Source organism: Besnoitia besnoiti, chromosome V (genome assembly GCF_002563875.1).
Source record: "Besnoitia besnoiti strain Bb-Ger1 chromosome V, whole genome shotgun sequence".
In the NCBI taxonomy this organism is placed as follows: domain Eukaryota; phylum Apicomplexa; class Conoidasida; order Eucoccidiorida; family Sarcocystidae; genus Besnoitia; species Besnoitia besnoiti.
The window spans coordinates 3,233,355-3,255,729 of record NC_042360.1 but is presented as its reverse complement, the minus strand read 5'-3'; the positions used below and the strand labels follow the sequence as shown (position 1 = coordinate 3,255,729).

General features: G+C 53.7%; 3 protein-coding genes across 3 annotated transcripts; 2 read left to right on the top strand and 1 right to left on the bottom strand.

Moving 5' to 3' along the window:
- Positions 1-1,936: 1,936 nt before the first annotated feature.
- Positions 1,937-5,807, top strand: BESB_062740 (putative ribosomal protein S18; the record flags this gene model as incomplete). The annotated part of the gene is made up of 8 exons (XM_029364688.1): positions 1,937-2,590; positions 3,017-3,196; positions 3,493-3,605; positions 3,832-3,949; positions 4,204-4,312; positions 4,625-4,812; positions 5,160-5,266; positions 5,651-5,807. 8 exons carry the CDS (start codon positions 1,937-1,939, stop codon positions 5,805-5,807), a joined length of 1,626 nt encoding a protein of 541 aa, XP_029219396.1.
- A 2,572-nt stretch (positions 5,808-8,379) lies between these two features.
- Positions 8,380-15,376, top strand: BESB_062730 (uncharacterized protein; the record flags this gene model as incomplete). The annotated part of the gene is made up of 6 exons (XM_029364687.1): positions 8,380-8,570; positions 9,349-10,649; positions 11,393-11,668; positions 12,203-12,547; positions 12,819-13,202; positions 13,629-15,376. 6 exons carry the CDS (start codon positions 8,380-8,382, stop codon positions 15,374-15,376), a joined length of 4,245 nt encoding a protein of 1,414 aa, XP_029219395.1.
- Positions 15,377-17,096: 1,720 nt separating this feature from the next.
- Positions 17,097-21,069, bottom strand: BESB_062720 (putative inositol(myo)-1(or 4)-monophosphatase 2; the record flags this gene model as incomplete). Its single annotated transcript, XM_029364686.1, has 10 exons — positions 17,097-17,186; positions 17,524-17,592; positions 17,766-17,812; positions 17,938-18,027; positions 18,428-18,482; positions 18,913-19,041; positions 19,464-19,525; positions 19,967-20,012; positions 20,442-20,497; positions 20,820-21,069. The coding sequence occupies 10 exons, from the start codon at positions 21,067-21,069 to the stop codon at positions 17,097-17,099; spliced, it is 894 nt and encodes a 297-aa protein (XP_029219394.1).
- Positions 21,070-22,375: the final 1,306 nt, after the last annotated feature.

The window sequence follows — 22,375 nt, the reverse complement described above, 5'->3', positions numbered from 1 at the left end:
CCCCACCCCAAAATTAGGAATCGCCTTACGTTGTAGGTACTATCATATGAAGTCAAAGCGCTGCTCTCAGCCAGCCCGTCCCAAAAGAGCCCTCACCAGAAGGTTATGCAGATGGGCAACGTAAAAATAAGCTTTGTACGATCGTGGCGCCCCTAGCGGCTCTGTACAGAACTGACTGGTGTCCCACCTGTGGGCGTTACGCCGAAGTTTCTCGAATCTCTCGCGAGCCTCAATTGAGAAACTGGAACGCGGAATCATGACGCTGTGCCTGGTCAGGGAGATGTCGATATGCACTAGCAAGGCATGTGTTCACGTCTATCCGTTGTTGCCTCCTTGTGCCTCCTTGCCAACTGCCAATCAACAGCTTGACTGAGCCTACCACTGTTCACCCAGCACCGTTTCCCAGTAAACACTGGTCGAGCGGGGCACCTTCTTGCAACTCACCAGCATAACGTGAAAGCCGATGTACTTGTTATATGAAACAAAGCTTTCGGATGAGTCGTTTGAGCTGAGGCATTAGTGTTACACGCCTTTCAATAGACGTACGGACGGTTGCACGTATCTGGGTCAACAGGAACTCCAACAGCTCAGGCGAGTCCAAGCTCGTGGCCACTTGCTTCGCTGGTAGATACCTCTCCCCGTTCTTGTTTACGTTCACGTTACGTGACCCTGCGTGCTCGCGTGCCTTTCACGCAGTGAAACTGCCACGAAGACTGGCACCCTTCCGGCAGTGACATAGTCCCCTCCGAACCACAGGGCGTTGAAACACGAGTCTGAAGTTCCCGGAGCAACATTGCACTTGAGGGTGGGCCAGGTTCGAATTTAATTCAGGACATGTTCCTGTGTGAGTCTGCCAAATGCAATGTCTACAAAGATAGTCTCTGATAAAACGCTGAAACTCCCACGTGCGGACTACGGAAGTAGGACTGCTGTGACGACCGCAGCAGTCCTACAGCGCCCTTCGAAATGTGTTTTCACCTTTTCCTGATTGCAGCCCGGTCTGCAGATTTCATGCGTGTTTCACAATATAACGATAGCTTGGACCAATGTAGCTGAAGGGGGCGATAGAGTTGACGACTGGAAGCTCAGCGGTAGCCAACTCAACCTGCATGCGCGCATGCGCGACTGCACACTGTCACCCTGTTGATGGAAAATTGACAGGATCGGAGCCAAACACCAGGAGAGAAGAAATCAGATGACGTCGGCGTCGGTGGATCTTTTTGGATTGTGACTATCTGTTCTTTTTTAGGAGACTCAGCGGGAGCACATTCGGGCAGCATGCTCTGACGTTTCTCGCGCTGCTCTTGTCTTCCACCGTCGTCATCCTTCCCTCGTCGAATTTTGCCCTCGCCAACTTTTTTTTGCATAATCCACATTTTTCTTCGTACTTATCCCGTTCTCTCTTCCCTGGTTGCTGCCCCATTCTATTTCCCGTTGTTCTTATAGCCATCAAGCTGCCCTGCATTGTACCCGCTCCCGCCGTGTTATGTGGACTCGAATTGATTGAAGCAGACATTGACGTCCTGCGTGCGTGGATTATTGGATATGGATAAATGCTAGCTCGACGAGTCTTCGTTCTGATGACTATGCATATATGTACATGTACGCACAAGTGCTTCGCTCTGAGAGACCCCAGCGTACCAGCAGCCCTGTCCTAACGCGTCGCGGCCATTGTTAGGGCCGCTGAATCCTGGCTACGTGATCTATTTCTCGTGAGGATGAGGCAGCCGGCTCACATATCTCAACAAATATGAGGCACATGTTCTCGTTTGGGCAGCGGATGAAACCGCTCTTTTGTCGCACAACGCCTCGCCGGCAGAGATCGGCGTGCTGCCCCACCGTACAGCGGAAGTCTCGCGCGGCTGCGACGAACGCGGTCTGTTCTGAGTCGGCCGTCTCAATTGACTCTGCAGCGAGCGCCGTTCCAATCGCTCCGATGGCCTGTAGACGCAGTTCCGTACTCCAGGAATTACTGTGCACCATGCGTATGAACACCCTTGCTCGCGTTCCCGCCGGCTGTATTCCAGCTTGTTGGTCTCCACCTACGCATCCCTGTGCGGAATACTCTCCACGCCTGTTGTCGGGCTCGCAGAACTTGGCCAGTTCTCAAAATCTCCGCGCGGTTTCCTCTGTAGGTCCCCAGCTTGCTCCTGTGGTGTTAGCGCCTCCCCAGTGCCCTCTGGTTTCTGCCTATCAATCTTTTTCTGCTTGTGGCGGTCTGCGTGCATCGTCCGCACTCGGTGATGCTCGGCGGCATTTCTATTCGCGATTCAAGCGACCGCTGCCGTTTGCAGGAAAAGAAGCCAGCCCTGCGACTTCTTCTCAGCATCCCAGTCAGCCGACCGGCCTGCATGGCTCCCCCCGCCAACCCGGGGATCCTCAGTCGCGGCCATCAGCCGGCGCCGCAGACGGCTCCATGAGGGCCCAGACACAAACGCATCTTCGAAGAGGCACATCGGCTTCCACTGCGAACACTGTGGCGACTAGCCGCGGCCAGGATTCGCACACGGGAAAGCACATCGGTCCGTCGTTCGCCCAGCAGTTCCTGAATGACAAAACGCTGGCGCAAGACATGCTCCAGTTCACGAAAGTAAGACTCGTGGTGCGGCGTGCATCGCGCCCTTCGTCTCCGCCGTATATGGTATTTTCGCTGAAGGCCCGACAAGGCCTGCGGTGCTGGAAACGAGCTACTCAACTCCTCACTCCTGCCCGCTGCGCGGCGCTGAGGTGCATCTGTGTACTTCCGACTTCCTCACCTAGAGACCACAGGCTTGGCAGCGTTTTGAAATAGGGCGCGTGCGACGATGGAGAGAATTTGATGGGAGCGCGCCTGCAACTGAGACTGTTCCGAGTCGGTGATGCATACACTGGAAGCATGCGATAATGAAAGGCCCACAACAAGGGTGACGGGCGGTGCCTTCAGGCTGCAGAGTCACACATGCACTCTGAGTACGGAGAATGGCTAGAATTCACGTCGTCTTTCCATGTGTTTTGAAACGCATACTGTGCATCGCAGGTCTCGGAGAAAGGCACTGCAGACGCACTGTTTGCCGAGTGCCTGGACAGCATCCGGCACCGGCGTTTCGAGCTGGACCCTGATGTTGACAACAGGTCGAGTGAGGCTGTTGAGAAACTAACACAGGAAGAGAGAGCGATCGCCACCATGATTTTCCAAAGAGTCGACCCCGAAAGGAAGGTAGGCTGAGATAGGGTTTGGGATGCTTTGCTTACGAGATGTCCTTGTTCTCAAGGCGCCACTGTGTTCACTGACATCAGTATCGTCGTGTGTGGAACGACTGTCTAAGGTTTGGAACGAGTGTAGACAGATCGTTCGGGCGTTTGCGAACTGGCATTCCTGTGCAGTGTAGATGTTATCTTTTTCTAAGGCACAAAGTGATCTATTGCTTCCGTGGTGGACTCTGGCCTGAAACTCACGGTACTACTCCGATTGAGCTTTCTCGATTTCTTTGGTGCCACCCGTCTGTGGTGCAGATTGCGCCGAGGCTCGAAACTCGCGGTCACTACATAGACCCACTTTGGGATCCGTTCAAGCGTGTTGAGGAGCTGCAGCAGCAGGTTGCGCATGACCTCACAGAATTTGCAAAGTAAGGCCATTTTTCTTCTGCGCCTAGATACGGAAGAACCAGAGGCGCGATCGTGGATCAGTTAGCATCTACGCAGCACTAGAAAGTGGTTGTCTCGCGGTACCACGACTGGAAACATCTACTTTTGTCCCTGCACCACGGGGAGCTTCGCAGGTATCCGAGGTCTTTGTTAATTCGACAGATCCGACCTCTGGAAAGAGAAGTTTGACTCGGTTTGCCCGTACAGGCTAGTCGGAGCTGCAGAGGCACGGAGACAGAGGCTACTTGTACGGGCCTCTTTGCGGAGGCAGTATCGCATGCACGACCCTCTGAGCGAGGGCCATCGCCGGTTCTTTGGCGCGCAGGTAAGCAGGAGACAAAAGGTCAATGCCACGGCGTACCAGAGAGGGGGGGGGGGGAATGGCAGTAGAACTATTCGAACGTTCGTCGTAGTGAGGTGCTTGTCTTCGGCTAGATGCACCAGGGTTCCGTGGGCCTAGCTGCCCCTTGATATTTCGAATGTTCTCTTTTTCCCTAGCGCCTCCCAAATTTGCAACATGCGTTGTCCAATGCCGATTCACTCCGTTCGTGGTTCTTGTTTGTTGCGCCTGGCCTTCAGAGAGCAGACCCTTTTCCCACGCCTCACCGAGTTCATGAGAGGTTTTGGGATCCGTCGCCAGAAATGCGTGTTGCCTTGAAAAACAACAACGTGCCCATTAGCTGGCGAGGTGAGCAACAGAGATGACACGAACACCGTTCTTGTTCAGGTTGCGTGCCAGCTCGCGCTTGTGCATTTCGCGGATAGAGCTCCTCGGTAGTGTGGTGTCTAGATGGGTACAGAAGCCGTGGCGGGGTTACTTCGGGCGACTCACTTCAGCATTACAACACATTCTAACTGCACGCTGACCTCCTGGGCTGTCAAAAAGTGGCACTCAGGTTAGTGGAAGGTGGCGTGGATTGTGGGGGGCAGATTCTGGCTTGAGTTTGACAGCGACCACCACGCGCTTGCGCATGGATCACATGTCCTTTGTTCGCTTCAGACCTCCACATACTTCACCATTTTGTTGGAGAAAATGGCCTCATTCTTCCTCGGCGGACAACGCATGCATCAAGATATCAACAACGTTGCATTTTCAAGGCAATCTGCATGGCCAGGAGGATGGCGCTTTTCCCCTATGACTGGAAACCCACTCAGGGGGAACTCATGCCCGTCATGGATCCTCTGCAGGTGCGTCCCGCGGAAGCAGCTATGCCTGTTTTGCAGTGATTGAGCCCGAAGGGCACCGGAACAAAGGCCAGGTTCACTGACGTGCATTCGATTGTTCATTCATACGTGGATGCTTGGCAGGCATATGTGGTATTCTATTTGAGAGAGACGTCTCTGTGGTATGTTTCGCCGTTGGGAAGTCCGTAATGTACCGCCCGCGTAAGGATCAATGCTCTGAGCTTGTGCGCAGAAACGCGGGAACGACTTAAGGGCCAAAGTGCAGTGTTGAAGTATATAAGTGGCCCCGCAGAGTTCGTGATTCACAGGATTCATGGTCCTCTCTGTTGCGTTTTGCTCCGAATGTGCAGTACCTTGTGGACGAGCTTACGTCACGGTATAAGGCCACGGGTGACCTGCGTGCGGACGCGATGCTGTGCGTGATGCTCGCGAAATACCCCAAGCTCAACTATTTCAGGTGTGAAACGCCACCCGAGCTGACACTCGCTAACCGTTCACGCGTTACATCACCAGCAGCACCTCTTCTCTTTGGGACCTCCTGCGCGGCGGTGGACTGCATAGACGCGGTCGCCTGAGGGAATGCATGCGAGAGTGACGCGTCCAAAGGCCACGGGTAGAGTATTTCGTCAATAGCGGACAGTCATAATCGACGTTTGGAGGCGTCGCCGACTTTGCATGCCCACGGGCAGCCGGTTTTACCCTATCAAACTGCACGACGAGCTCCACAAGGATCGACGCGTGCGCACTCATGAGAAATGCTCCACGTTGGAGAAAAGGGACAGAGATGTTTCAGGATGCGCCGGTTCCCCGTGTATGTGACGTTGGATTGTCTCCCGCACAGATACCTGCAGTACAAAGCTCGATCACAGAAAGCCGAGCAGGAAGCTTCACAACAACAAGAGGAAGAAGATCGAGGCGACTTCTCCAGGTTGCTGCGGAAGTATAAACGGGCGGGAACCCCTCAGGACTCGCGATACCGACTAGCGCCAGCTTCTTGAACTGGGGCGTCGCTACTCGCGGAGCTTTTTGTGCGTGCTGATGCCTGGTCGGCGTGGACTCCTCCTACGAGTCTGATTCTTCGCATCCTCGCAGCTGTCGGCGGAGCTGCGCGGCGTGCAACGCTATCAGTCCTGAGCTGTCGGCAAAGTGCGCACGCAGTTGCTTGTACCTGTTGTGACTAAACAGGACCACGACTGGGCTCTACTTTCGATCACATGTCCAGGGAACGGTCTCGCGCTGACTGGAACGTTCCGTGAGACCTAATGGTCGATCCTTCCGATGGCAACGGAACCCTCTACCCTGTTTTTTCTCTCCGACTTTCATGTATTCACCGGTGGTGTAATAAACTGAAATTCCGTGAGCGGACTAAGACTTGCGACTGGTTTGAGATCCTGGAAGTGCTCACCCTGCAAAGGAAATGGAATCCGTTTCGCATAAACTTTGCAATAGAGTCTGATATCCATAAAGGGATGACACGCTAGCCCGCGGGACACATGCTTTCACCTCTCCGCCTCACGTCCGTCTGTTGAATGATTCAAGATACTGTCTCCGGCTAGCAGGCAGGCAGCCTTTGCAGGGCGGCGCTTCACCTCATGTGGCGCCGCTCCATGTGGCGCGTGAAGTGCAGGTACACATGCCTGCGCCTCCTGTGCCGCGAGCCCGAGGTAGCCATAACATCCTCAGCGAACTTACTTTTCATTGCTAACTGGTGGACATTGAAGATTATGAGATTTCAATTGAGAAGCTGCTGCATGCATACGTGCACGACAACTGGCGCCGAGCAGAGCACAGAAGGCAGGGGCTGGTTCAGGCCCGCAGGATAGCTCTCGAGCAGTACGGTAGAAGCAATCCGTGCCGTAACCACCGGTGGCGGGCTCGTCATGGTGTTGCGAAGACGGATTGTGTAAGAAAGATTAAGCGTTACCTCTCTTTCAATAAAGAAGAGCTCTGCTATCACACTGGACGGAGGATCATGCGCGTTGGTGCGCGTCGGACATTCATGGCTCTTTTGCGCGCCTGTTCCGTCGCCTCAGCTGTAATTTCTGTAGAACGCAGTCGAAGTAGAAGCGAACTGTCGAGCACGTCTAAGCTTCACTGCCCTTCGGGAGGCTGTCGATGGTGCGAAGGGGGGTCAGCCTCCGCAGTTACCGGGCATGACAGTCTTGCGTTACACGCAAACACTAATCCTGAAGCGGCACGCAGGACCCTCCCTGCAACCAACTCAAGGTCAGCTATGATGCTTAGCAATCAAGGAAAAGTGGGAAGTCATGGGGAGCTGACGTTTTGAAGGGATACATGAGCAAGCCACTATCAGCAGAGAGCACAGAAACGACAGTGAAGCGGTGAAGTCCACCGGGAACAGCGGACATCGCCGGAAACTCCTCACTATCCGCCCCACTCCTACACACTACCACATGAAAGCGGCAGAGAAGATTTCCCTGCATCTCGTGAAGCCCACACATGCATACTTTGGTAATCTTTCCGTTTTCTGTCGGATTAGCGGTTTTGTCGAGACGGTCGTGCTACGCGGTGTACTATTTCCGGTGCTAAGGCGAGACATATTGATTAGACACAAAAACAAGTTTCATGCCATGCAATGGACGAAGTCGGCTGAGGCATTCACTGTCGTGATAGGTCCGCTAACACAGTATACAATCCTTGGCTCGTGCGGACTTCGACGAAGAAATAAGATGGGACAGCCCCGTAAGCGATGCATACAGTCATGCCGGCACTGAGGCGGGAGCGCGGCGCATGGCGCAGGCACTGTTTCGATGAGGCACAGCAGCGCTCAGGGTATGTTGACTCGCCTGCAAGGCTGTGCTGCGAAACTCCTCCACCAACTCCTTACTACGTAAACTAGCAGATCGAGGATCCGGGTTGTTCGTCGTTTGCTACCCAGACAACAGAGACAGGGGAGAATACACCCAGTGAACCCTACTGGTCACCACCCAAGGAAATCAGGTGCCCCCTTGGCCGAGTTCCCTTTTCGGCGCTCCCTCTTACGGCGTGGACAGAGTCAAAAACCCCGCCGGAACCGTTGTTGTGATCCGTCCGTCTCGCCCGGTGGGCGTCTCGATCAAAACAGCCCTACACATGGACAGAACTCGGGCTGGGCCAAACCTCGGCCACCTTGCTGCGTTGGAAAATATCGAAAAAAAAAAAACTTTTCAATGAATGGTTCCAGAAACCTAGCGGTGGTTCACTCGTTCTCGGCAGGATTAGAGCTACTCGAATGCAGCGGTAAAGTATCGCCGTCATTCTGGCGCTGGATGCAAGACAGTGGCTCCTCGGGCTCGCATCTGAGCGCCGTTCACCTGCGGGAGATCATCTCGGGCCCGGCGCCTCCGCAAGTAGTAGTTTTTTGACGCATGCTAGTAGAACCTTTACATTGCGTGCTCATGCTTACACGTGCTCTCGCTAGATATACCGTATTAAAGAGGTGGCCCATGTTGACGTTATTCGGATGGGCAGTTGGCGTCTGGAGTCTTGTCAGTGGGACTGTCCTGAAACCAACCGTGTGTATGGTGCTTCAAGTCCCTAACTGCCCGTCTGCTTCTTTAGCACCGCCAGATGAGTTCACTGTTCAGAAAGGGCCTTCCAGGCCCTCCTCTCCTCGGTATCGGGTCTCACTCGCAAAATCCCATTGGAAAGAGGGCTCTAACCTTCGCATTCTTCGTTCTGGTCGCCACAGGGATTCCACACCAGTGTCATCTCGCCGCCGCCTATGAGGATCCCGGACCATCGGACGGCAGTCGCACACGGTACGTGTCTGCTACCTACGCACGACCTCCCACCATAGATCTGGCCGGCTCTATACAATTTCAAAGTTACGCTAGGAGACTCGCCACATAGGGTGCGAAACGATAACGGTCAACGCGGAGATAGCATATCGTGGCCTCTTGTCCCTAATGGTCTATTGTTCAAGAAACAAATCCATGAGACCCTGAAATAACAGTATATAGCTAGGTGTTTTCGCTCGCGGACGCCTGCCCTCGAAGATAAGATGACTCTTTCCCCAACAGGGTCGCCAATCGGAAGGGGTCCCAGACAAGCGGCACTTCGAAATTCTACAGCACTGCTGCAGAAGCTGCACGAATCTCGGCAGGCCTCTCCCTGCACAGTCAATGTTTGCGGCGTGTTTCTCTCGAGTAATGTAAATACGCCATAATCAGCGCACCGCGAGGGCGACCAGAGGACACCAGTTCAGCGGGTGGTACAAGATAGACAAACGCCGGCATGAATACACTTTCGCATTGGTTTTCCATCTGGGTGAGACAAGGCTTCGTATTACTGGTATCATGCGGTAAAGAAGAGCTGGTCTATAACGGTCCGTACTCTGGCAGCGAAACGAATGATCTGACTGCGTTCAAGACGGGACGGATATCCATCTGTCGTAGTTTATGCTTCTCTGCATTTCACCCAGTTTTTCTAAGATGGCGCAACCCATACAATACAAAGACAGCCCCTTCGTGGACGGCTTTTCGCTTCGCTATCTGCGACTAGTGTTGTACTGTGTCTCCTGCATGGTGTGATGTACAGCGCTGCATCGGAAACTGGAGACTCAAACCCAACTGCGCGCCAGCTTGCTCACCAGTTGATGCAGGCCTTGGAGAAACGAGACGTGGGTGTATCTGACAGCAATCTTCTTCAGGTCTTGCCGTCCATTCTGCCTCAAGTGAGGACGCTTGGTCTCGATGTGGCTGCATTCGAAAGTGAATTTAGGTATCTCTTTGCCACTCGACACGGAAGAGCTCAGAAGATGACAGAGCCACCAGACGGAGCGTCTGCAACTCAAAAAAGTATGAAGATCTCCGGAGGAACTGATGACGCTTCCAGCCGTCACACTGAGGGGGAGGAGACCTGGCGCCCACGTAGCTCAGCACGCAGAAAAGACAGTGCTTTCGCGGGCTACTACGATGATCGCTTATCTCTCTCTAGTGCTCATGACACAGTTTTCATTCCCACTCCAGAACTGAGTGGCTTCGGAATCATTTCAAACGCCACACTTTCAGCTCAAGACGACATGAACGCAGATCGCCTGCTGGGTGACACGAACTATGCCGAGGAAGAATTGGATACAGAGACAGAGGGAGGAGGGGAGCAGGCGCTCGACGGACAGCAACTCCTAAGGTTTAGGAACAAGGCGAATAAGAGGCAGCGAGCAGTCAATACTGACTTTGACATGGTGGTGGGGGGGAAAGAGCTGCTACATGTTCGTGCTACTGCCAATTTTCGGAGTGGTGTGATGGCGTCACCAACGAATACGGAAGCTATCGTTGTTCCTTTGGTGGCAGCCTCCTTCGATGCTCCTGGCGAAAGTGCACTGGCTGTGATGAAGGCCTTTGATGGAGATCCGGCTGAGCTGAGGCGACTGTTCGCTGAAGCTGTCATCGAAGCGATTCCACATAGGCTGAAAGATGCATGGAACGTGTCCGAGTCTGACGTGCGACTCTTCTCTGTGCAAGATAAAGATATCTCCATATATCTCAACATGACCAATATCGTAAACCGGCCAGAACCGACAAGGTCCCTTCTTTCGCTCTCAGCAGGATGTGACTTCTCGTCTCGGAAGAAACTTCTCCAGCTTCACGAAGGAGCCACGCCGTCCCCTTGCGTCAGAATTCAGTGGGACTGGTTGGATACCACGGGTAGTGGCGAGAATGGAACGACAGAGCTCGTTCGAGCCGTGAACGCGGATCTGACAAGCGAACATTCATCATACATCATGGGGAACAAGTCGGCGTTTGGCCGTCGAGCCCGTACAGTTCTAGGCAACGTCAGCAGCGTTGCCATGTCAGCCTATACAGTGTGTGGCGTTCCCGCGAAGGATCAACAACAAGGTGAGACGTCCTCACTGCAGAGGGAAAAAATACAAGACGTCGACTCGTAGTTCGGGACACTCAGGCCTGGAAAGCCTGCTGTGAGTCCTTACCGTTCGTAGCCAGCCTTAGCCGCGACCGTTTAAACCTCTGTAACAGTCGAGGCATTCGCTGCCAGCGCTCGCACAATGACATTGGTACACCTCTCTCGCAATAACTTCTCGTGCATTAGCGCTGCGTCACCGCTGGTGCTGACTGACTCATGTGGGCTGCACGTCTAAAGGCCAACCAGTTATTCTGCGCGATGACAAACGTGACGCCATGTGGTCGATATCACCAAGCCTGCGAAACTGTATTGCTGGTGCGATCACGCTAGCGAACAACATGGCTTTGCTTGAGTTTTCTCCTGTCCCGGTGGTCTAGCATCCCGGACCGCACCTCGGCTTTTCGGCGTGCTCTTGTGTTTCTTCAGGCGAACCCCTCGGTTTCCCTCAATCGAGCACCGAATCGAGTCCCACAACGACTACGACATCGCCGCCTGCAGTTCCCACGATAACATTCCCGGTCATAAGCCCCCCTGGTTCAGCCCTGCCGCCACTGTCTCCGCAGCCTGAAAGTAGGGCACCATTGCCTCGGCCCCTATCTGCTCGTCTGTGTCCTTGGAGGTGCACCCGCCAGTATCAGTTGCCACCAGGAGGACACGCATGCCGCTGCCCTGCCTTACCCGACCGCTTCTGGATTATGCGATGTGAAATCTGCTGCAGGTCCAAACGTCTTCCAATGCTATAAACAGGGAGTCGACTTTTTTGGCTTCGATGTGAAGAAAGTTGAAACGGGGGAAATCAACTCGCCAGGCGAATGCGCAGAGCACTGCAAATTCGACGATGAATGCTACTATTGGACTTTCAACCCGGTCCGCAGTTGGTGCTACTTGAAGGGCGTGGATGCCCCGCAAGGCGTCTATAGCGATCCACCAGCAACAAGACACCTGATATCTGGATTGAAAAACTGCGACACACTCGCCGACCCATATCCATCTGGTAGGTCTCCGCCACATGTGATAGAATCTCGCACCCGCCGGAGAACCAGACCACGCCACACGGCAGCCAGGCTCGTCTCGGACAGCACTGCTTCTGGAATTGAGTATGGCCCGTTGCAGTTACATCGGCGCTAACCCACTTATACGAGTCGGATTTCACATGATACTGGAGAGTACGACTAACAAATCGTTTAGTATGGCAGATCATGATTCCTGCCTGTGGTAATCGAAGACCTAGAAGGCGCTGCCGGCACAGTTCCCAGCGTTCACGATACCGAGGGTATTGACATGACGCTGACCAACTGTGCATCCGCGCCTCGTTGCCCTCATGGATTCTGATTCCCCTCCGGAACGATCCGCGAATGGCAAATTACCGTGGATAGTCGAACGCAAAATCTATCAGGACCAGAAGCATGTTCCGTACGGGGCACTTGAGCCTACGCTCCAACGAGAAGAATTCGTTCCACTCATTAATCATCCACCCAGATCCACAAGAGCTGTAATCTGTGCTTGTGACTGGATCTCTGGTCCGCAGAACCGTGTTACCGGGTAGGAATGGACATCGTAACCACGGGCTACGAGCACTCCATTCCCCACTCCACATCAGCCCTCCAATGCCATGCAGAATGCACCGTAGAGCCATTCTGTTTCTATTGGACCTTCGACTCCCGCCAGAGCATTTGCCATCTGAAGGGCCAAGGTCTAGTCGTGGCTGCCCAGGATTCAACGCGCTCTAGCGATGCACTGATTGCCGGCGCGAAACGCTGCAAGGCACTGCAAAACCACATGCGCACTACTCGGCGTCTTATGGAAATTGGGGGATCGGAGAAACTCCAGCCCACTGGGGGCAACGATACTTTTTTCACCGCAAGGACTCCAGGTAGTACAGCAGCTGCCGCTCGCCGTGCACCACCGTATGCGGCGGATCACTTATGGGTTTACAATATGTTGCATTCAGTCTGCTCCCAGGTTATGCAGTCCAGAAATGATGTGAAAGCAGGACAAACCAGGCGCCGACGAATCGTAAAACGATGGTTAATAAGTGCTCATCTGGTTGGAGGACATCTACCAGCGCAGTGTCTCAGAGGTCGTTTTTCAGGCTCAGTCGAGCGTGACTGACTTCCGTCGTGTTGGTAATGTGTGCTACTCAGAGCTATCCGACTGCACCTACGACGACGGGGACCTGTATCCCACTTCAGAAGACATCGTCCTGCAGACAAAAGCTGGCAACGCGAGCGATTGCCACACTGCATGCACCCAGCAAGAGGCTGAAACGTCATCGAACGACTTGTCTCCGAAGCCACCACACCAACAGGCTGGGGAGACGACAAACCAAGACATCTGTGCATTTTGGCGCTTCGATGAAGCAAGCGGCACATGCTTGCTCATGGGTCGACATGCCTGGAAGACTTGGAAGCCTCGTATCGACAATTTGGGTGGAAGACCTGTTCCGCAATCCCCGGAGACACGGACTACGACGGGATCGCGTCGTTGTAAACAATTTTCTTACGCTTTCCCTCCTTTATCGCCACTAGGTGGGTGACACACATGATTGCTACTGAGCTGTGTATGGCTCGTGTACACCAACATTCGTTTACACGCACGATCTTCATCCGAACAGGCCGGGTGCTTGCGCCCGTGCCCCAGATCCGACCCGAAGCACGGAGGACTCTCTATACAGCTTAACATCACCCAGCCTGCAGCGGAGTTATTGTGGGGCTGATGAAGATAAGCCTCCAAGAAATGAAAAATCAGACCGTGGGCATGCTGCGTTGCCTTTTGGGTTTTGCTTGTTCTCCCCGGGAAATCACAAACTGTGGTGATACTATGCTCGTACAGGTGTACTCGTTTCCATGACTTTAGGAGTGTACCTAGCCAGAACCATCTTCCCCCTGGCCTCTTTGTTTGCAGCGATTCCGCCTGCTGATATATGTTATATTGTTGTGGGTGTGCTTCTCCAGACTTATGCTTCCAGCCGGGGATACAGTTCAACACATCAGCGGATTATGTTGTTCGCGAGGAAACCGCTGTCCATAGTCTGCAGCAGTGCGTCTTACTGTGCTCCACGGAGCCCAAGTGCATCAGCTGGACGTACATGGCGAAAGCAACCACATGTTCTTTGCTTGCTTTGGACGCGCACAAGGTTAAGCGTGTGAGGGAAGAACTCTCACAGGCCGAGACTGACAGAGAAGAAATGGTAGTGTCTGGCCTTTTCGGTGCAAAACATTGCGCGGATGCTTCCTCCAGCCAGCTTGGCGAACCTCTGCGCAGTACTGAGGCTGCAAATTCACCGCCTCACGCTGGGCGAATGGCAGCCACTACGGAGACAGCCGGTTGGGGTTCAGACTCCCCCTACAATATACCAGATGACCTGCCAGCTTGTGCCCGCGAGGGCTTCATGTATGCCGGACACGATTTGGGATTAGATGAAAATGCTTCTCAAACTCATTCTGCACGCGACTGCTGGAGGACGTGTTCTCGCACCCACCTATGTTTCTTCTGGTCGTTTGATAAAGTGTCGAGGCGGTGTTTTCTGAAGGACGCTAACGCTCCTGTTGGTGGGCGATCCACAAGGCCAGAGGACTTCACATCAGGCCCACGATACTGCCCTCACGCGGCAGCCTTGCGCCGCTTTCCGTTGCTGAAACTAATGGATACGGCATCCGGCGTGCGTCTGCTCCCTCCACTGAAGGTCACACGGCCATTCAAGCTGGGAGAGACTCTGGCTGACCACGAAACTGAATCAGCGGCATCGGCCAGTCCAGGGACTAACAGGAATTTCAGTGGGGCCCCGCCGCGAACTGTATCGACCGGAGGTGACGAGCAAGTTAGTGGTAGGGCGGGTTTCTGGAACGGCCTGCCAGGAGGACTAGGGAGCGACCACCAGAAGAAAGAGAACAGCGTGAGCTCCTTTATTGCCTCGTGGTTGCCCTTCAGTGGTTTCCGCATGAACACATCGGGAGGCTTTCTTGCACGAGAAGGAAAGCCAGAATCGGAAGAACAACACCTACAAAGAAATACCCAACGTGCGTCAGATTTTCAAGCTCATACGACGCAGGATGTCCTACAACCGCACACCACGAAAGATAACCCCGTCGATGCGGCGACCCCATTAGAGTCTCCTACGCTCAACAGCCAGCGGATTACCCCGGCTCACGCACCTACACCGACCACAATAACGGGAACCGGTGCAGTGGAGAGACACAGGGAAAGAGTCCATACAGCCATAGGAGCCAAAAATGAAGTCGGCAGCACCGAAAGGTCGGACGTCACAGATGAGACCGGGGCCGCTAGCTTCGACTCCTCAAAGGGCAACTCTGAGGCAGACGCTGATGCAGGCTCCCGTGATCCTCCTGCTGTCGAGAAACGAGCCACCGACAATGACTTTGACGGCTCCAGTGACGCAGACACCTCAGAAAAAAGCTGGCCGTGTGAGCGTGACGGTGTAGCGCTCATGGGAGCGGACTTCTTTGTTGCAGGCGACCCCGGGGCTTTGACAGGAGTTGCCGGGGGCATTGTTATGCAGAGCTCTCAGCAGTGTGCCACGTACTGTGCCAGTAATCCAGGGTGCGCGTACTGGACCATGGATACAGAATCTAGCTTGTGTTATTTGAAGACAGCAGATGCTCTCTTCCACTACAAAAGCGATCAGACGACGAAGCATTTCGTGTCTGGTTCAACGACGGCTGAACACGACTGCCTCCTCTAAGCAGTAGGCGCGTTCGCTGGAAGTGCGCCGGAATGTACGTACGGCACCTCTGCTTGGTGAAAGTTTACTTTCCCCTAGCAATGCTATACGAGCCTGTGAATGCAGTGATCCACGGCAACAGGTTGCTCCGGCTGAAATAATGACCTGTGTCCTTCGCATTCGACGTTCTGTTGATGCCAGTTATCGTCGACGTTTGAGACTTACTTCGACAGTAAGCTCTACGAAGGGCGACCTCCACCGGGCCAACACCGAACCTTCCACCGCCGGGATAGTTTGGAATCGCCTGCGGCGGGCAGAATGCTGTACGCGGAGGGGGGGGGCTGGGAAGGCCGGGGAGCGCTTACAGAGCGCGCTCTGGTGTCCGGAGTGCGTTGAGCGTCGTTCAAGTCATGGCATCGATATCATTATCTGGGTGCCTGGGGAAGACTCTACCGTTGTTGAGTGCTGGTGGACCCATATTTTGAATGCCTTTTATATAGTTCCCATGCGGCGATATACCCGCTGTCATCATGACGGTAAACCGCACGGTGTCTTCGTTATACATGCAGAGACCTTTCTTTTCCCCTGAGTTTGCCATGCCGTTCCTGGGGTGTGGAGTACTATCGCAGCTGCCAGCTAGCTATGTTGACCGACAGCTAGCACCGATCCGGCGCCACGATCTGACTAGTTGTCAAGAGGAGCATTCTCATGCGCCGACACTGTACGTTCACCACCACTGAACCAGGGCCGCTTCACCTTGGTCAGGCCTCAATAAATAAAGGACCGACTTCAGCGGCGGGCAGGACCATAGCAACGTGGTAACAAGCGAATGTGTTTGCTTTGAAGCGTTTCAAGGAAAAACGCTTTAGCGCACACTCTCGACATAGTTATGCTCAATACCACTACGAAAAGAGAAGCTACTCCCCGTTCAGTGAATGTTGGCTACTTCGTAGAAGAATTGCTTGTCCCTCCTCACAGTCTCGGCGTCCCCGCCCTCAGCATTCAAGTGCACAAATGCGAGGTCACGCGGCACAGCCTTCCTACCGTGCCAACACACCCGCACTACATGGATGCACAAAAGGACAACCTCTCGTCAGGCCTGTGACAAAAGCAACCAGGTTCTCGACAAACTGACACAAGCCCAAGAGAGGGGGTCGACGCGAAAACCAGTTGGAAACTGACGCTGCATGCTTGTTCGGTGGACAGCCAGTTTCGCCTCCAGAAAGCTCCATCGCCCTCCAGAGCTCCACTCCATGAGGTTCCCTCGAGACCTGGTGTCTCCACGACCGAGGGTAGGAGGCGGACCTCCCACACAAGCTAAGGGTGCTGGCAATACTCGAGGAGAAAAGAGTACTGCAGGACGGAGTCCGAGGATGGGCAGGATACCAGCACGCACGCTGCTGCGGTGCATGCGCTGCAGCCTTTTCACGTCAACCTCTCCCCTTTTATATTGTGGATGCTAACGCTTCTTGGCTAGGCAGCGTCCTACATGAATAACGCACACACACATCGCAAAAGCTAACGGCCTACACACTTGAGATCCGATAGCGAAACGGACTGCCATCGAACACCTACAAGATTCGCGACGACCCTACAGGCGCTGCTTCCGAGCCGGCATGCAGTTGTCGGCCCCCCATACGTCTGAATGACAACTGAAGAAACTGTCGTAATTTGTTGTATCCGTCCCAATGATCTACAATCTGGTGACGCCCCTCTAACCTCAGCCTATGACAACGCGCTCTTACAATCCAGGGGCCATCAAATAGCCTATGAAAGACCTAGCAAGTTCCTCCGTGCTTCCTGCCAGTGCACGCCGTTTGTGGAGCTTCAGCTGCGTACATCATAACTCATACAAAGAGCGAACGGGGAGCAGGCAGGTTCCAAGACCACTGTGGATTGCTTTGTCTTGAAAGGACGCCAGCATGGTAACTCTGACGATCCCTCATTCTGCCCTTCAAGGCGTCTTGTCCGTGTGATGCTGAAACGATGACGTCATACACCAAATGAAACGGGACTGCTCGAGTCCCTTCAAAGCACCAGACACTAACTCGGCCTCTACAGCTACGCGACGTTTGCCAGTCATGCCTTGGCAATCTCATGATTGCTAACGCTGGTGGCTCGTCGGTCTACTCTCTCTGCAGCGTGATACTCCAGATTAATGGACTCACCGGTTCTCCATTAAAATCAATCACGCACCCTCCGGCCTCCTGCACGATCAAGATAGCCGCTGCGAAGTCCTGAATATCGACGATATGAACAGGGCGCAAACCGCATACTGGGATAAAGACCCCAGACGTGGCTTATGCTAAAACAAGAAGCGCAACGACGACACCCGACGTATTCCTCCTTACTGCAGCCAGGCAAACCCGCCATAAGCCTAATCCACCCACAGCGTGCGTTCGAGACGTACCCATTCTTTCGGGCCGAGAGACTGGTATGCATCCATCCGGCCTGCAGCTGGGACAGCGACAGCACAGTTCGTACCAACACGTGCGATTTATCGCTCCTCAAATGCTTTCGGATCTCAAGGAGACCACAGTGATTGCTTTCCTATCGGTAACAAGTATTTAGAAGAGACTTACCAAGGTAGCACAGCTCAAGGGCTGTCGATCCGAGGTGTCGTATATCCCGACAGTGGTGAGAGCAGAAAGTGAAATTATTCAGCACACACCCTACAAGAAACGCGAGCCAAAAAACGTGAGCGAAGTTGGGTTTTGAACCGGGGAAAAGGAAACTGGCGATGAGCGAACCGTCACTCCGACCGAAACCATGGAATCCTTCCGGCAGCGCGGTCGGCACCCGTTCGCTTCTCATTATAGGCAGCGCAATGACTTCCGCGCGACTCGAATTGCAAAGCTGCACGAGCATATTCGTTTGTATGGAAAAGTGCCCTTGTCCCATCCGCGCTCGACTTTGATAGTGTATGGCAAGTCTGGTGAAGCCCCCCGGATTTTAGAAAAAGACAGAATGTCGGCCGATACACAAGATAGGAGAGACATGTGCAGCTGAAAGATGACAGAATAGCGGATGTGGTCAACACCACCGCTAACACTTCCTTTTCCTCGACCTTACGCTCGACGTCGCGGGCGATCGCTTTAGCGGTAGGATCACAATCCGGCATATCAATCTGAAAACGGAACATACCCACAAATTCTCAGCGGAAAAAGCTAAACGTTCCTCCCACGAACAATCTGGTGCATTCAGCTTCATGGGTAAACGCAGAGCCTGTGAAGAGAAATAGCGCCCTTTCAGATATGGGATTCTTGCTCCAAGTATTGCTGCTATGATGAATCGATTAAGCGCCTTCAACAGCGATTCGCCTGCACGCTAGGTCATCCCGGCTCGAACCAGGATTCTTCGCTGCATCACAAGCTTCTGTACACGGCGCACTGTGCTTTCCTTATGCCAAATGCGTCGAGCATGTGTGACGCGCATTCTGGTTGCACCGTAGGAAACCTTCCCACTCGAAAAGGAGGCTTAGGCGACGTGGCAAGCCGAAATCGCGTCGTTGATTAGTGCTTAGCCGCACCTAGATCTGTGCCAGATTCTGCGCCTACCTTCCGGATTGTACCAACCGAGAAGCCACAGCAGACGACCGCACACGAACGGTCACGCCGCCCAGACGTATAAATCCGCTCGCCATTCAGCCAGGCTCCTTTTCCTTTCTCTGCAGTGAACATCTCGTTCTGCCCACAGGAGGGACAAGGGAAAGACTTGAAAACAATACATGTGGGTCCGTTTCACTCCGCAGTGCTGCTTGACATGGCCAAACGCAGCTCCTGTAAGTGTTGTTACTAGATCGCACACTTATTCACTTCGTGCGGGAATCCCCAGAAAACTGCCAGCAGTGACACGCTTTCAAGGGCCTCGATCACTTGTGAGACGGTCGTTTGGAGGATTGCCGAGGGCGTTACTCTCCTTAGACGCAGCACACCACAACCGCCACAACAGATGTACCCTAGTGAATCTGCGGAAAAGAGGGCAAGATGAATAACTCAACGACTCCAGACTACGTCGCATCATGCGCCGGCCCCATCTGCACGCCGCCGCTACAGAACCGAGGCAGAACGAACGCTTTCAGATGAACCGCTCTCAACAGTCGACTCACAAGGATAGGTGCGTAGACGACGCCTACTAGAACCTCTTTGTTGATTGCAAAGGCGATGGAAACTGAAAAAAGACCGGCAGGCACCACCGCAGGCGAGCTTTACCATCGTCTCTCTTTAGGTGTACGCGCAGCATGCCCTCACCCGTGCACAAGAGCCTCTCCCCCGCATTCGGCAGACTCACAGACAGAATCGCGCTGCTAAGACCCACAGCCCGATGCCCAGCAGCTTCGCCGACAGCGTGCCGGGGATAAATACCACGATAAGGTGAAAGGACGGGACGAAACCACAAGATGGGAGTTCCACACACGTCCTTTGTCCCCCCAAGGGGGGTCTGTCCGGAAGAAATCTTGAAGACACTCCGCGTTTACACCCACACACATGAGTGCGGCACACTCGTAATGCAGGCGTCGACTGAGCAGCCGCAGGTTCCCGAAATGGTCAGAATTCGCGGTCTCAAACCCCTGGCACTGCACGTTGAGCAAGCTTCAGTCCCCTTTCTCACCGCAGGTGAACGGCAACGTATGCACGAAGTTCGTCGTCCCATCAATCTGCAAGACGCCACCAAGCGCACAATACGAAGACGCACTGCGTTATTCCAGAGGACCCGCCCAGCGGTATGGCAAAACCGTCTCTTTGGAGTAAAGAAGCTGAAATGCCACATGCCACAATCGAATCAACAGTTTATACAAATGTAGCGAGACGCTTTATAGCACAAGTGGCACTCCTAATGTCAAGAATATTTCCGTAGCGAAGCAAAGAACTGCCAGAAGCACTCTCTCGTCCCACAGGTTGATACAATAGGATCACCTGTCACCGATTAGAGAAAGGCATCGGAAGAGACGTTCACACCGGGAAGCCTGGAGGTTGTGGTTCACCCCTCATGCACGAGTCATTATGGCCATAAGCCTGTGGCAGTGCAGCACGCTCTGAAGGCGAGTTGCTGAGATTGCCAGCGGCATACAACCCCACAGACTTACCGGGTCGATAACCCAAGTCGGAGCGTCCGTTAGGCGCTCATCCAACGTGCAGGATTCTGTGAAGCACGCAGAAAGCCAGTAATTTTGTAGAGGAATCTTATACTAACCGTCTGTAGAAAGGACTTCTACCGAGAGAAGTTGTCTGCACAGTTAGCCGTAGCCGCACCAGCTGCGGTACGGCCCGCGCCTCAGTTCAGCAGTCACCAGCGTCAAACCACTCTACACATGAACACACATAAATGAGAGTGAACTAATCCTGAGCTTTCCGAGGTGAGATGGATAGTGTGATCAACATCGAAAAGGGCATCTCGCTCAATGCGAAGAGGATGGTTTAGCCACGAGCCTTTCTCCGAACGCGGCCGTGTCTCCTGTTCCTACCTTCGCATAAGAACTGGTGCTCTGGAAAAGCTTGTCGGATACGTTCCTTCAACTGGTTCTCAACCGCTTTGTCTATTGCAGTGACAAGGTCGGCCGGAGAGTCCTTTGTGTCGACTTTCTTGTCCCTCTCAAAAAAATGCCTCCGCACAGTATCGCCTGCTTCCCGCGCGATACTCTCGACGAAGGCAACCGACACTCCGGTACACGGGTGCAAGCTCCCGACCGCATCAACAGGATTTACGTTCGCCATGATGAAAGACGCCTGCGGAAAAGAGCGCACTGAGAAACACCTGCTTATGAGCAGGCATACTGGCACGCGATGCGCTTCGTTGCCGTCCTAGGAAGTCACAGGGACGTACAAATCAACTACGCGTGGGATATGTGACGAGATGATGCAAGACGAAAAGCCAACGGGAAAAATACGACGATTTGCTGTGCTTCAGAGTGGGGTTGTACGCCGGGTTCTGCTTCGCTAGCTCTAGCGATATGGATTGTCTGTCGAACAGAGCGCCCGCTGGCTGGAGGCTTTTGGGGACTCAGAAAAGCCCTCCTTTTTTTGGCGACGCACTAATCCACCACCATATGCAGAGCCCCTTCGTCTCAGACAGGAGCGGTGTGGGAAACAAATGAAACCCGGAATATGCTGCTTATCAGACGCACAGCTGCCTGCACGCGAACACGTCCCGGGCGGGAAAGTGGCCGCAAGCAGAACGCCGGGCTCCAACTATGTCTCAACTTTTGCACAGCAAGCTCCTCACACTTTTAAAATTCACACTTACAAAATTTACAGAGAAAAAAATCTCTTCAGCTGGGGCTTTGTCTCCTATACACCGCGATGCGTAAAGACTCTCAGTGTCTTCGTTGACTGTCGATACTAGATGCGGCTCACGATGCTACTGCATGCCACCGAGAGCCGGGCACACCAAAGATTGCCCTTCTGAGAGTCGATGCAACCAATGGGGTAATCCCCTTACAGGTAAACTGTAACCCAGTTTCAAATAAACGAGCGCCACTGCGGAAAACTGCATCGGCAGTCCCTAGTATGAAGAACGTTGTAGCGGCTAGCTCTTCTCACACAGGTCACTGCGGCACTCTTGCGTGGCTTTACCAGTCCGCGGTTGCCGGCACTTTTCCGACCGAACTGCCTTTGCGCCCTCGTCGATACGACAAGCAAAACAGTGCCATACACAAGAGTCTTTTTTTGCGCGCCCTGGATGTCTACCGGATTATATTCGCGAGCCTCGTACAGTTTGGCGGAGCGTAGTTCTTCCCGGTTAGATTGGGGGAGAGGGGCATTGAACCGGGAGCAGCGGGGGTCACCTCGACTTCTGTGGAGACTGCCTTTACACATGGACGTCACCACATGGCAGGGGAGCATTGTTGGAGGAGAGACTGTTAGGAGAGCACGATAGACCGACTCATGGTGACATGCATCAGCATCACCGGCCATGAATGCACCCTGACTTCTCATGCGGGAAGAGTCCAACGACACGTTGGATCGGTGCGAAGATCAAGCGGAGAAAACACGGACGGGACCAAAGTCACCAGGACATGCC